Here is a 13,338-nt window from a genome sequence, read left to right on the forward strand (position 1 = left end):
AACGTTCTGGCAGTGTAAGGCCTTTATGACTGTCACAAAAGGCAATAAGCCATTTGGCGCAGCCTGGCTGCCAACACCATAAGTGGCTAGTGGCTGAGTTCACACGCCAGCAGATCAGGAATGCCCACCAGTGCCAATAAGTTGGCGAAGGGGATTGGATGGAGGTGAGGAGGGAAAGGAACAGAGAGGAAGTGGGATGGGTAGTTTGGAGCCAGGAAGGAGGCGGTATCAGCATCAGCAGTGCACACCAATATCCTAAATCCCTTCTCAGCCTTGATCCCCCAACTTAGGTCCATGAGAACGGGCACCAGCTATAGAGCTAACAGACATCCAAATAGACCCAGCAAGCTGGTACAGGTTCACCCCAGAGCAAGGAACAAATATTTCCTTACCCCAAGGAGGCCTCTAAAGGCTGAAACTCCCCCATGAGCTTCCATGAATTCAGGGCTGCTGAAAGCTGGAATTGAGCCTGGGACAAGATTCTTGATTGGGCCGCGATTCCTAAATTTGACAATAAATTTGTTTCGTACTGTATAGTTTGTTTGGTCATGGCCCAGGGCTCTGGAAGTCTGAGCCCTGGGGAGTTTGTCCTCCTCCCCCACACTTCCTCTTCTCAGGCCTGTGTGGGTGCTGCGTTGGCATGGCTGCATCATCATGCAAGGATGAGTGAGCTGCATGACTGAGCTGTCAATCAATTAATGGTGCAATCCTGATTCTTAGATGTGTCATGAAAAGCACTTTCGTGCTGTAAAGTACTTTCACACCACCATGTGAAGGTCTGCAGCACCGGTGGACTGTTAAGGCTATGCTGACTTGAGTTAAGCTGGTGCAGGAGCTTGGGGAAGGTGAGGGGAAAGGAGGTGTTCTGGAGTGGGGGAGGATGGATGGGCCCATGGGTGGGCCGCAGCTGAGTGGGGGATCCTAATCACCATCCTGGGCAACCCAGTGCAGCTCTGGGTTGCTTGGATCTGTGCCACAACTTTAGGGTTACCAGCGTGGGTTAGGATTGGGCTGTTAAACTTATATCATTTCATCAACTGTTTAACAGGTGACAGACCTATTAAAGCATTAATAGGAACCATATGGAGCCGTGCTCCCTAGCTTTCCTAGTGACAAATTAAAAAAGAAAATGGGCCAGGCCAGTTTTTCCCCCCATTCTATTTGGAAAAGCTGAGCTAAGGAAACAGATTGCAGCTAAGCATGTGCTTGACCTTGTCTGATCTCAGAAGCTAAGCAGAGTCAGGCCTGGTTAGTACTTGGATGGGAGACCGCCTGGGAATACTGGGTGCTGTAGGCTTATACCATAGTCTTTCGAGACTGAAGGTTGCCAACCATAAAACACGGATCAGGTGTAGCAGCATCTGGGGCTTATAGTAGACATGGTATCTAATGTTGGATGAAATGTCTGCACTCTTGCCAGGGTCCTCAAAAGTGAAAGATGAACCCGATGTCCTTATCAAGAATTATGACCCTATGGAGGCTGCACACGGCAGTAGAGATTGGCTAATGCAATTCATTCTGAGACTTTGAGGAAGAGGACACTTTGTCATAAAATGCTTTTTCAGAAACAGTCTTCACAAAGCAAACCTCTTAGTAAAATGTCCTTTTGGAGACCACAAATTTCCTCTTGCTCTCATGAGTGCCTGAGGATGGCAGATGAGAATGCAATCCGTTTCTCAGACTTTCAGGAAACAACTCTGTCATCAAAGGTCACTTTCTGAAAGCATCTCCTCAAAATGAACTTCCTTCACAACCACAGAGGTCCCCTTTCCCCCATGAGCTTAAAAGGACATGAGTGTGAACAGAATGTGTTTCAAGGATGCAGTTACCATATTCAGCAATAGTTTGGAGGAGGTGACAAATCTCTGGGTGAGTTTAATTAATGATGCAGAATCAAAACTGGATTTCCTCCAGGGTTGCTATATTCAGTGTGTATGCTAACTGAATTTATATACATTTTAATTTTGCTCTCTCTATATTGTACACTTAAATATGAACGGAATATATTTAAATTCTGCAGGTGCGTACGTGTATGTGTGTGTGTAGACTGCAAGGGGCTGAACCTCACAGTCGACACCAAGGTAAATCAGGTGTGCATCCAAATGCACTCCTAAGTACAAGTGTGATCAGTCAAGACAGTCACTTTCAATGGAATGAATATTCACGTATCTATGTAGATGTACATCCAGGTGTTGATTTCATTGAAAGTAATTTGGTACACACTTGGATCTTATAGAGTACACTTGAATGCACACTTAAGTGTGTGTGCTATTTAGGCACCTGTAAGTGATATATGATGAGTAGGCTGCTTCTTCCAGGGAGCTCCATAGTTCCCTAAGCAAGGAAGGGGGTGGAGGTTGGAGTGACAGTGTGAAAGGTGGGAAGATTTCATTCATTTTTGCCTTGCCTCTCTTTTAGTGCTTTGGAGGTGGAATGTGTCAATTACCACAGGTAAAATAGAGCTATGAACAAAGTACACAAGCAATGGACATTTCTTTTCACAAATGCACACGTGCATTTTGTGTTGTTAACATGCTCTTTTAGCATTTAAAAGAAAGATGCTCCACTTATGTGTATTTATGTGGTTTATTTAGCAACTTTTAAAAACACAATGTAAAGACATCACCATTGCATCATAGTCTATCTGTACGTTTGGAATATACAGACAGTATCACAATAAATATTAATGAGTAAAAAAATATTCAAGAGGGATACATGTAAGTGGGTTCTTTGTAAAATGCACAAGTACAGTCTACATTATCTTCCTAATTTTTTTTTTAAACAAACCACTTCAAGAGTCATGGGTTTCTCCGAAGAACCCTAGAAATTTGGGATTACTGATGGGATATATATATATACTTGAGGCATATGACATCAGGGGCAAGACCGCACCCCTTTGGGAAGAGGCAGGATCCTAGGGACCACACATTTTTGGTTGGCTACTAAGGCCAGACAAACTTTGTGGATTCTTGGTCCACCTTCTTGCCAGAATCCATCTTGTTAATATAAACAGAAGATAAATATGGACCACTGTAGCACCAAGATGGGAGACACAATTTCTGCATAATATCTAACTGCTCTGGATCTTCAAAACAAACAGGTACCATCTTTGTGTCATGAGATGGAAACATGTTACACCCTTTAACTTTGGGGCCTCATCCTGAAAGGTGCTAAGCTCTTTTTGCAAAATGTGAACAGCTCTTCAGCTCTTGGATAGTACAGTTCTGTAGGGACAGTGAGCAACTGACAGAATGGTTTCCTCACTTGTCCATTTGACTTTTAAATACTGTAATGCCCCTCAAAAAGTTTATGAATGAATGCTATCCCTTTTTAATTTAACTCAGTTCCAGACTGATGTATGTAGCACAGATATACAATATAAATTCAACAGGAGAACTACCAGAGCTTGTTCACAGAATCAAGCTTCTGTGTTAGACAGTACACCATATCCCACAATATTGTTTTTCATTGGCAATAACACTGCTCCACAGCTCTGAACCAGCTCCAATGCAATCAGCACCAGAAAAGTGAGTTGGTGCGCAAGACGCGAATAATTCTTTCACCCCAAATGCTGAATTCAAACTGCATCGGTCCATTGAAAAAGTATATATAGCCTGTAGGAGAAGAAGACAAGTGAGATGAAACTGTGGCTCTGTGTTGCTCCCATTTGTTTGGTTAAAAATGATCTTGTTCCCAACTATGAAATCACAATATAGGGCTTTTAAAATGTTCTCCATCACAAAAGCATATATCAATAAATACAATGGAATACGTCTGCACAACTTGTGATGCATTCTGGCAAAGGTGACCCCCTCAGCCATGAATTATGGTTGCCACGTGTTTGGCAATCACACACACCCCCTTTTGTAGTTGTAGGCAGCTACAATTGGAGGTGGGTCACCAATATGGCTGGTGAAATAATGGTCAACCAACTCATTACCTTAACCCTGTCATTATCAGATGGGCTTAAAAGAAGAACAGGAAGTGATCCTTCTAAGGCTCTAAATAGCTGCTAGTGGCTTTGGGGTGATCTGCAGCATGAAAATAGTGAAGACTTGAACCCTGCCCCCCCACTGCTCACCACGCTGCTGTGGCAAATCAGCCTAGCCCTCATCGCTGTTTTGAGGCTGAAATGAACGACTTCCAGCCCACTTCCTGCTTTTTAAATTCATCCCTTAACAATGGATTTAAGATAATGTGTAGTTTGACCCTGAACCTGCCCTGCCCTTAGAGGAATCTGCAGAAAGCCCCATGTTCTGTCCTTGAAACCTCCCAGGCAGGGTTGGGAAAGAAAAGAGCCCTGTCTGTAAGACTGGAGAGCAGCTATTTGTCAGCACATACAACAATACAGACCTAGACAACAACTGGTGTGATTCCATAAGGCAGGGGGCATACATGCAATTAATTATTTTTGAATACGTAGCATTAGAAAATGTTCAGGAGTCAAGCATTTATTTAAATATTTTTTGAATACTGTTACAAATAAATAGGGCATGTCAATTGGGAACATGAGTCCAATATTGGGTGCTATGAAACTTTGAATATGTTACTGACCAGCATGTGCTGCCATCCCCTTAACTACATTGGGTTCAATCCAATTAAAGTTAGTTGTTTGGAAACCGTGATACTAGTCATAACTAACCGATGTCACTTGCTTTCAGGGGGATGAACGGACCATTCCTACGCGTGTGGACTTGGAAGTGCCTCTGAGTGTACCGGGGCTTGTTTGCTAGGCTGTGATTTACTTCCCAAAAACGAGCTTAAGGTCAAGCTGTTATTTGGGAAACAAAACATTTTTTTCTCTTTGGTGAGCAGGCATAAGGAAGAAGAAAGAAGTGAAAACATACCATTTTTCTGATAGGCTGCGTCCACTCGGTGACCAATCCCTGGAAAATCATCCTCTATATATCTAGGGTAACCTTCATCCATAACTTGATTATTTTCATCATAACTGTGTTAAAGAAGAAATGACATATTTATTATTTATTTTGTCATATTTCTGTTCAGACCGAGTCTGACTACAGCAACAGAAGCTAAAGGAATATACAATCCAGATAGATAGAGTGATAGACAGAATATTCTAAAATTAAAAAATAGCATCCAATTACCACCCCCCAAATAAAACCCTACCCAAAAAGAAAACCTACATATTTTTAACACCATCAACTCTTGCAAACACCTGCCTGAACAGAATTGGGAATAAAGAAATCTCATTTTGGGAGTCCCATAAAGGGGCTACTACTTCAAAAAAAAGCTTCCTCCCTGCCCCCCAGTAGATCTCGCAACATAAAAGCAGTTGTTGACATAAAGGCAGGGGTTGACTAAGGAACTGAAAGCTATTATGTGTATCTTGTTTCTTCTTTATTCTTGGTGCTGTATGTTTTTATATACTTATATATAAATACTAATAAGAATATTTTTTTAAAGGACAGGCATTGCAGAGTAGGTCCCACCAGCTCGACTCTGGAGAAAAAAATATACAGGAGCAAGTGCTCCTGGGAGCTGGACCCCTTGTTAAGAACTTCTCAACAAGTTCTTAAGTTCTTCTTAACAAGTGAGTGAAAGTGAATGTCTTTGGAGATCAGAAGATCCAATGGAGAAATATATCCTCAAAAGAATAAACATTTCTGAGTTCTGAGAAGGGAAAGCAATATCTGTAAGTCTATAAACTGCAGTTCTCAGGTCAGTGGCAAAAGAGAGAAACTGATTGCAAGTATACCATATGTGATCAAGCAGCAAGTTATGGTGAGTAAAACTTACCTCCAATATTCTTCTCCTGCGAAAAAGAGAGTTTTGCCCCTGGAGCTGATGTGAACTGCAGCATCTATTGCCTTCAAGGATCTTGGCAAACCCAGTTCATAAATTTTTTTAGGGTAGCCCTCAACTATGTCATAGCCATTCAGTACCCAAAATTTTCTGCCTGTGAATAAATGGGAATAATGTATTAGACCTAGATTCTAATGAGACATTAACTGCATGCTCATTGTCCTTAAGAGGTGCTACTGTCAATCTGTGTTAGGACCACAACAAAGGAGAAGGAAGGTTCAATGAGGATGATAGTGATGGATGCTGTGACTGATGCTTAATGTTACATAGACTAGTACCCAGCCTGGTTGGTTGCTGACAAAACCCCACCCCAAGATCCAGCAGAATGTGGCTCAAATCCTGCTGGAGATGGTGGATGGCTACAAATGCAGACCCATACAAACATATAATGAGGCCTTACTGAATATAATGTTCTTACTGAACACAGGGATATTTGAATCTCATAGGATACAGCTATCTTGCTGAAGGTAGGCAGGTAAAGGGCTGATCACAGCCTGGATGGGTGACCACCTGGGAACCCCATGTACACTATCTTGAACTCTGGGGTGGAAGAATAATCGGAGATAAATAATAAGCTCTCTTCAAGGCTATTGCTATTAGTTTCTACCAGTGTTTTAATGTAAGGTGAATCAGAGCTTTTGATTTTTTTTGCCCTTTGCAGAAGACCTACCCTTAAAAAGCAGCACGCGGTCATTGGCAGTATTTTCATAGGCCGCCTCAATCTTGCTTGGAATTTCTGGCCAAAATGACTTGATTTGAACCAACTCCGCTTCAACCATTTGAGGATGGAGGCGCCAGAAGAACCTAGGAGTGGAAAAGGAATATGTTGTCATAGCATGTCGGCACTAAATTAAAGAGACAGAACCATTCTCAATACAGAGAGAGCAGCATATTGGAAGAACCCCAGAAATCAACAGGATAGAAGCAGTTCTCAGAGAGAAGAGGACAAGTATGCAAAGTTAAGTGTTTTAAACTCAGCTCTTCGAGGTATAAAGCATGTTTCTTGCTGGGAATACTTTCACATAAGCATGTGTAAGTGGAAGAACTGGAGAACAGGGTCATATTTGGCGCTAGAGCCAACCTGCATCACCTGTGGCTCCTGAAGGTAAATGAAGCTTACTAGTTGTGTATTGCCACCTGTAGAGGGCTTGAGAATCTCCCCACTTTTGCAGTTGGAGGCACACTGCAAAGCAGAAAGCTCATCTGTTGCCTCCTGGACAACTCCTAGGTGGTCATGTGGCACCCACTGGCAGTGTCTGATTTTTGTCACTTGACCAGGTAAGTTTTTTGCCTCTTAAACATTTTGTTGCTAGAGTTGTCGCTCTTCAAGAGTCAGCTCTCATCCCCACATTACAACATCTCTGAGCAGGTTAGTGGATATATTTTGTCTGCAATGTCAGTGTACCTGCATTATTTAATGTGCCGTATACCGCCCACCATGCAACCCTCTGACAGTGCACTGGGCCCTCCTGCCATCACTGGTATTCATTTATTTTCCACATTCTTATACTGCCCTTCCTCCAAAGAGCTCAGGGTGGTGTGCACAGTTTCTTCCTTCCTTTTGTCCTCACAACAACCCTGTGAGGTAGGTGAGGCTGAGAGTGACTGGCCCAAGGTCACCCAGGAAACTTCATGGCTAAGTGGGGATTCAAACCTGGATCTACCAGGTCTACGTCCAACTCCCGAACTACTACACCATCCTGGGATGGAAGGTTCAGGGTTGCCCTGGCTGGTCGGGCCCTCTGATAGGTGTGAGACCTCAGCCGGTGCCTGATCTAATTGAGCCCAGTGCCACTTGTGAGTGTCCAACCTGCCATTTTGAATGATGCTGGTGATAACTGTTTTTGATAAGGATTGCAGAACGGTTTCTCTAAGGGGTCTTTAGCCTTTTTTTAAAGAACAAAAACTCCCTCATCATTTAAAACAGTGCAAGACAAAATATTTCAGAAACAGTGACTATAGCAGAGCAGCATCGTATGATAGGGAACCTTGGATGTTAATAGTTGGTCTGAGAATTGGGGTTTAACCTTATTTTTATATGTGAAATGTGGGAGAAAATGCTTGGCTTGTGGGCTTTGTTTCCACTGCACAAGAGCAATTCTGCTCCTTAATAAGCTCAGCTAAAAATGGCAAGCGCATGCACGACACTCAGTGGCCTGCAGACAAATTGCTTCGCTGGTCATGCGTGTCTCACCTGTCCTTGAAGATCATCATTTCTCCTCGAAGCTCTGTAATAGCGTCAAGCGTCAAGTTTGCATCACATTTCTCAGGAGTTTTGGGATGATCGGGATGGGGATCATTATCTCCTGCACCTGTGCCAGTAGAATACAAATTAAGGTAGTTGTGGGAACTTTTACTGTAGTGCAACTGTGTATAGGTGGCATGCTTTAGCTGTTGTTTTACATTACATGAAAAAGAAAAGAGTGGAGGACAAAGAGTGGAGATGGCTAGTGTCTTCTTTCTCCCAATATGTGTAAAAGCTAGAGGTGGCACAGACAGGATATTGGCTTCAGCCACCAGGTTGAAGCAAAAGTCTCAGGGCTAATCTACACACATGAAATAAATCCGGAACAGGGGGCAGTTCAGGACTGGAAAGGGCAGGATCAGCAAAACAGGCTTATGTCATATCCTATTCCCCCTTCTCAAGCCTATTCCCCTGATATGGGCTTCTCGGATCCAAGTAGCCCCATTAGGCAAGCCAGGGCTTTATATGAGGGTAAGGAGTTATGTCCTTACCTCAAGCAAACCTCCACCCTGCTCCTAACCAGCACAGGATACGATGTGGGTTGCTCGACCTTGTTAAGCCACGACTGGTTAGGATAGGGCTGTGTACAGGTTAAAGGCATATGTGGGAGATTAAGGAAATAATTAAATAAAGCTGTGATTCTATATGTGTACAGGAAAATCCTGTAATGTCCTGTATTGCCTGATCAGACTTGTGAATAAGAACACTTGAAAAAATTAACTATCCGTGAGTTTCACTGCTGAATAATGCATACAAAATGGGAGGAAAATGGCAAAAGGCAGACATACCATAAAGTTCCTGGATTCCTTGAGTATCATCATCGGGAAGCAAGAAGCCAGTGTTGCCTGTGTATGTGTAAATTGGATACATCAGTGCTCCTGGGTCTCTGGAATGCTCAAGTCCCAGGGAATGACCAAGCTCATGGGCAGCAACAAGAAACAAGTTGTACCCTGGGGGAAAAAAGCATATCAATATTGTTAAGAAAGCAGTGAAGCTTGTGATAAATGCTAGCTTGAGCCCAGTTTTTTTTTTTTTTGACAATGCCTCCTTTTAGAGCAACAAATTGTTAAAACATTAATACCTCACATGATCATTCATACCTCATTAGGTTTTAGTTCTATCAAAATTTGTCCTATTCTATTCTATTTACACTTAATTGAGGGTAAGGCCAACTCAGTTCCTAGAAAGACTCACTTCCTAGTAAACCTGGATAGCATTAGGCAGCCTAGTATTTTATGGGGTTTGGCAAAGCCAACATGAATAATGAGTGACAAATCAGCAATAAGCAAAAGAAACTGTCCAATCACGATTTACTGTTTGATAGATCATTAATTCGAACAATTGTGAACCAACCACAAACATATCCACAACATGGAGAATCTTGTTGCTAGACAATTCACAAGTCAAATGGGAACTGAGCGAGGCTGTTGGAGCTTGGGGTAGAGCACATGCTTTGCATATGGAAGGTTCCATATTCAGTTACCAACATCTCCAGGGTAGGGCAGACTAGGAGCCCAATCCTATACAAATTTCCAGCACCGATGCAACTGCAATGCAACCCCAAGGTAAGGGAACAAATGTCCCCTTACCTTGAGGAGGTCTTTGTGACTGCCTCCCAACTGAAGGATGCAGTGCACATCCCATTGGCATTGCTGCTTCAGTGCTGGAAAGTTGAATAGGGTTGGACCCTAAAATTCTTATCTGAAAACCAGAAGAGCCATTGTAGGTCAGTGTCAGCAATACTTACCTAGATGGACCAATAGGATAAGGTGACTTCCTATGTTCCTAACAATGTCAAACTTAACATTGAATCAACCCTCACAACTATATTGTAAATGACCTTTAGAGTGCATGCTACCTTTGGAATCTGTTGACCAGAGTTCATCCTCATCAAAGTGGGCATCTCCTCCAGAATCTGGTCCGGGAGGGAAAGCATGAGCTAATAATCCAGAAGGCCCATCAAAAGGATAGAAGTCACCATGCTCTATAAACAAAGGAAGCAGTAATAAATATGATTAGCAAGCTTAACCACTAAGCAAAATAATATCTTTCAAACTCCTGTACTGTTTTTTAAAACTTTTTCGTTACCTCTCCTTCCAAAGGAGATCATGATGTCAGCAGTGCCACTGCGAATTCTAGTGAAGTTGAGTGGTGTCACATCAGACCAGACCTTAAATGCTTTCTTGAATGCTCTGTCCACTTCAGCCTTTGTCAGATCTGGGGTGTAATTTACAATCCTAACAAACAAAAACAATCCCTATCATTGGCGCTTCATAAATTCAAGGCTGATCACTCCTATGTTGTATTTCAAATGTTACATGCCTTCCTCCACAACTAATTCAACAAATAAAATAACCATGCATCTCTTCTGTTGCAGAACTTGGGTTTTCTGGGCACAAAAGAGAGATTTCATAGCAGAGTTTAAAACCACTGGTCTTATTTTTTGAGAATAGCCATAGTAAACACAATTCAAGCACAGTAGCTCAAGCCCTATCGATTTTGAGCACAAGCCTATGCATGTCTATTCAGAAGTAGGTCCCATTATAGTCAATGGGGCTAACTCCCAGGTAAGTGTGGATAGGATTGCAGTCCCAGTTGGACTAGCAACCTGATATTTAAAATGGAAGTAATTCCCACTGAGTGCAGTGGGGCTTATTTCTAGTTCATAGGTATTTAATTATGTAAGTTTCCTGTACAGTATTCTCAAAAATAAAGCCAGATAATTCCATCTAAGGATACCGATAGCTCAGTTAACTGTCTAACATCTTATTTTCATTCCTGTCTTTATTGGAGGCATCCTAGCACCCCATGCACAAAAATTCTGTGTTTACAACTGTTTTGATTCCATTTGTAAACAGATGTGAACGTGGAAAATATAAAGCCTGGATGAAAGGCATGCAAAGATTTGAATGATCTTTCACAATCTATGGACAACACATAATGTAACAGGTTTACAAATGCTGAAAAACTTCTTCCATATCTGCATACAACCATCAAACAATTCAAGCAAGATAGCTTCATTTTATAAAAGCCCCACTAATGTACTAGGAGTTCTACCCTGAAACAGAAAATAAGGGAGGGGTGATTGCTCAATTGCAGAGTATTTGCTTTGCATCCATGAGATAAGGACTAGCTAAGACTTCCACCTGGGACCCTGGAGAACTGCTGCTAGCCAAGGGTAATATTCCTTAGATAGACAGACCATCGGTTGGTCCAATGTAAAGCAGTTCCTGTTACATCCTTAATGGAGAGTAATGACAAGCACGTCATTCCCATTGGGGGATGAACATAGCAATCAAAATGTGTACTGCTGGCATTGCAGGGAGATGTTTTTGGATCAGGGCCTAATATTATTACCTGTATGTTATGTCGTTTTTGTTCCACTTCAGCTTTCGAGGGAAAAAATTGTACTCCCCCACATCAGGAACGCCACATCGTGGCTGCTGCATTAGTTCATATGTGTCCTCATCTAGCCTGCCTGTTACTTTCAGTCCAAAGAAAGCTTGCATTTCTCGAAGTTTGGATGCAAGCGTGTCACCCGATTTCCTCAATATGCCAGCAGGACTAGACCTGAGCTTGTAGTGAGTGTTCAGATAACGCTGGGGAGAAAAAAAACAACACACCACAACAATTTACATTCTGAATCTATTAGAGTATAATTCATTATGCTATAAATGGCACTTCCTGGTTAACATAAACAAAGGAGGCAGGTCCAGGCCCTGAACAGAGCCAAGATCATCTACCAAGATGAACAGAGCCAAGCATCTACCAAGAACAGAGATGCTCTGAGAGTAGCAGTATTGAAGGATGGCAGCCAGGTAGCATACTGGCTGAGGACTCACACTCATAGAGGGCCCAGCAAGATGGCCCAACCCCTGAGTTCTCTTTATTGATGGCAGTGGTAGCACTCAATAAGCCATCCATCAGGCAGTGGGAGGAGGTTCCATGGGGAATCCAGTGCAGGATTTTGTTCCAGGATGCCCAGCAACCTGACACAGATGTAAACAGGAGCCATATCCTTTTTAAAGCATATAAGCAGAAAATGTATAGGCGGGAGAGAGACATCAGTACAGTATACATAAGAAAGACGCATATCATACCTCTGCAAATTCCAAATCTTGCTTGGTGAATTCATCGCTGTCCTGGCTGTCCCGGCTGTCTTCTTCATTTGAGATAGGCAGCATAAAGCAGCTGGATAAGCCCAGCAACAGAAGAAAGATTGTAGAGCTTGGCTGCATCGTGCTGGCTGGATGCACTGGCTTTTGGAACTTGGATTGATGAGCATTTGGGATGCTTGGACTTTTATAGCCCTACACGTCAGTGACTCATCGTCTCTCAGGGATAAGTTACAACTTCCTAGTGACTGTAAAACAAATATGCTTACATGACTGTTTTGTCCACCCCACCCCCACCCCTCTCCCCCAGGAAGGCATGGTTTTGGGAATCTTTGTCCCACTCATGGCTCAGAAACCGTGGCTTTGCATAAACACAATCTCAGCATATTCCCAGGTGCTGTGGGAGCATTTTTTTATTGCTTTGCAGTAGCATATTTGACCTAGTTTTCTTGAACTCAGATGCTGTTATTTTGTCAGGCAGCTGCAGCCCAAGCAATGGGGTCGTCTGCCTTTATCAAAAGCACTTTTCACACATTAGGTTGCATGCATGGAGGGAAGGAATGGGATCACATGTACCATACCAACATCAGACCTCCTGGTGTTTAGTTTATCATGTGATCTGACACCCATCGGCGGAATAATCGAAGAGGTTTCTGTGTGGTCAGGGACACTAGAAAAGCAGACTACTCCATCTCACAAACAGCCCTGCACATCTTCAGCTGTATGTGCATAGCACCTATTAAACTAACTACATAGGGGTCACGTGTGGGAATGATGCCTGCGATCCTCCCCTTCCCATATGTTCAGTATACCATGTAAGAGTGCTTAAATAAAACAACACTTAAAGGGGCGCTATGTGTCTCTCTGCATGCTCTGAAGGACAGCCCTAGGTTTTGGAGGGTCCTCAGGAAGATAACCTCCACAGCCCCCCCACCCCAGTGATCCCCACACCATGCAGCACTGCTTACTCACTTAACAGTGGGCAACCATCATGTGTCAGCTTCTTCTCATGTATGGTGGGTGGCAGCATAATTGGTCTACCCATGAGACCAGTTGAAATTAATACTGCAAGGAGGTGAGAGGGGGGTGAATGAATGAATACTGCAATACTACTGAGAGGGGGCTGAACCAGCATGTGGTGATCTGCATGCT

The 13,338-nt window shown here is 42.9% G+C and overlaps 1 protein-coding gene across 1 annotated transcript; it reads right to left on the reverse strand.

Moving 5' to 3' along the window:
- Positions 1-3,513: 3,513 nt before the first annotated feature.
- On the reverse strand, positions 3,514-12,309 carry LOC136643645 (collagenase 3-like). Its single transcript, XM_066618824.1, has 10 exons — positions 12,172-12,309; positions 11,429-11,670; positions 10,160-10,308; positions 9,930-10,055; positions 8,860-9,021; positions 8,021-8,138; positions 6,497-6,630; positions 5,761-5,920; positions 4,848-4,951; positions 3,514-3,614 (listed from the first exon to the last, which is right to left on the reverse strand). Exons 1-10 carry the CDS (start codon positions 12,307-12,309, stop codon positions 3,514-3,516), a joined length of 1,434 nt encoding a protein of 477 aa, XP_066474921.1.
- Between the last annotated feature and the right edge of the window lie 1,029 nt (positions 12,310-13,338).

Source organism: Tiliqua scincoides, chromosome 3, assembly GCF_035046505.1.
Source record: "Tiliqua scincoides isolate rTilSci1 chromosome 3, rTilSci1.hap2, whole genome shotgun sequence".
In the NCBI taxonomy this organism is placed as follows: Eukaryota; Metazoa; Chordata; class Lepidosauria; order Squamata; family Scincidae; genus Tiliqua; species Tiliqua scincoides.

What these genes read in the sequence shown, in the direction of transcription:
- LOC136643645 (XM_066618824.1), bottom strand. Translation starts at nt 12,309, where the DNA reads ATGCAGCCAAGCTCTACAATCTTTCTTCTGTTGCTGGGCTTATCCAGC. An exon ending in ATGATGATCTTCAAGGACAG is followed by an intron (nt 6,631 to 8,020) that starts GTGAGACACGCA and finishes TTCCACTCCTAG; the next exon opens with GTTCTTCTGGCGCCTCCATC. An exon ending in CCGCGTGCTGCTTTTTAAGG is followed by an intron (nt 5,921 to 6,496) that starts GTAGGTCTTCTG and finishes ATTTATTCACAG; the next exon opens with GCAGAAAATTTTGGGTACTG.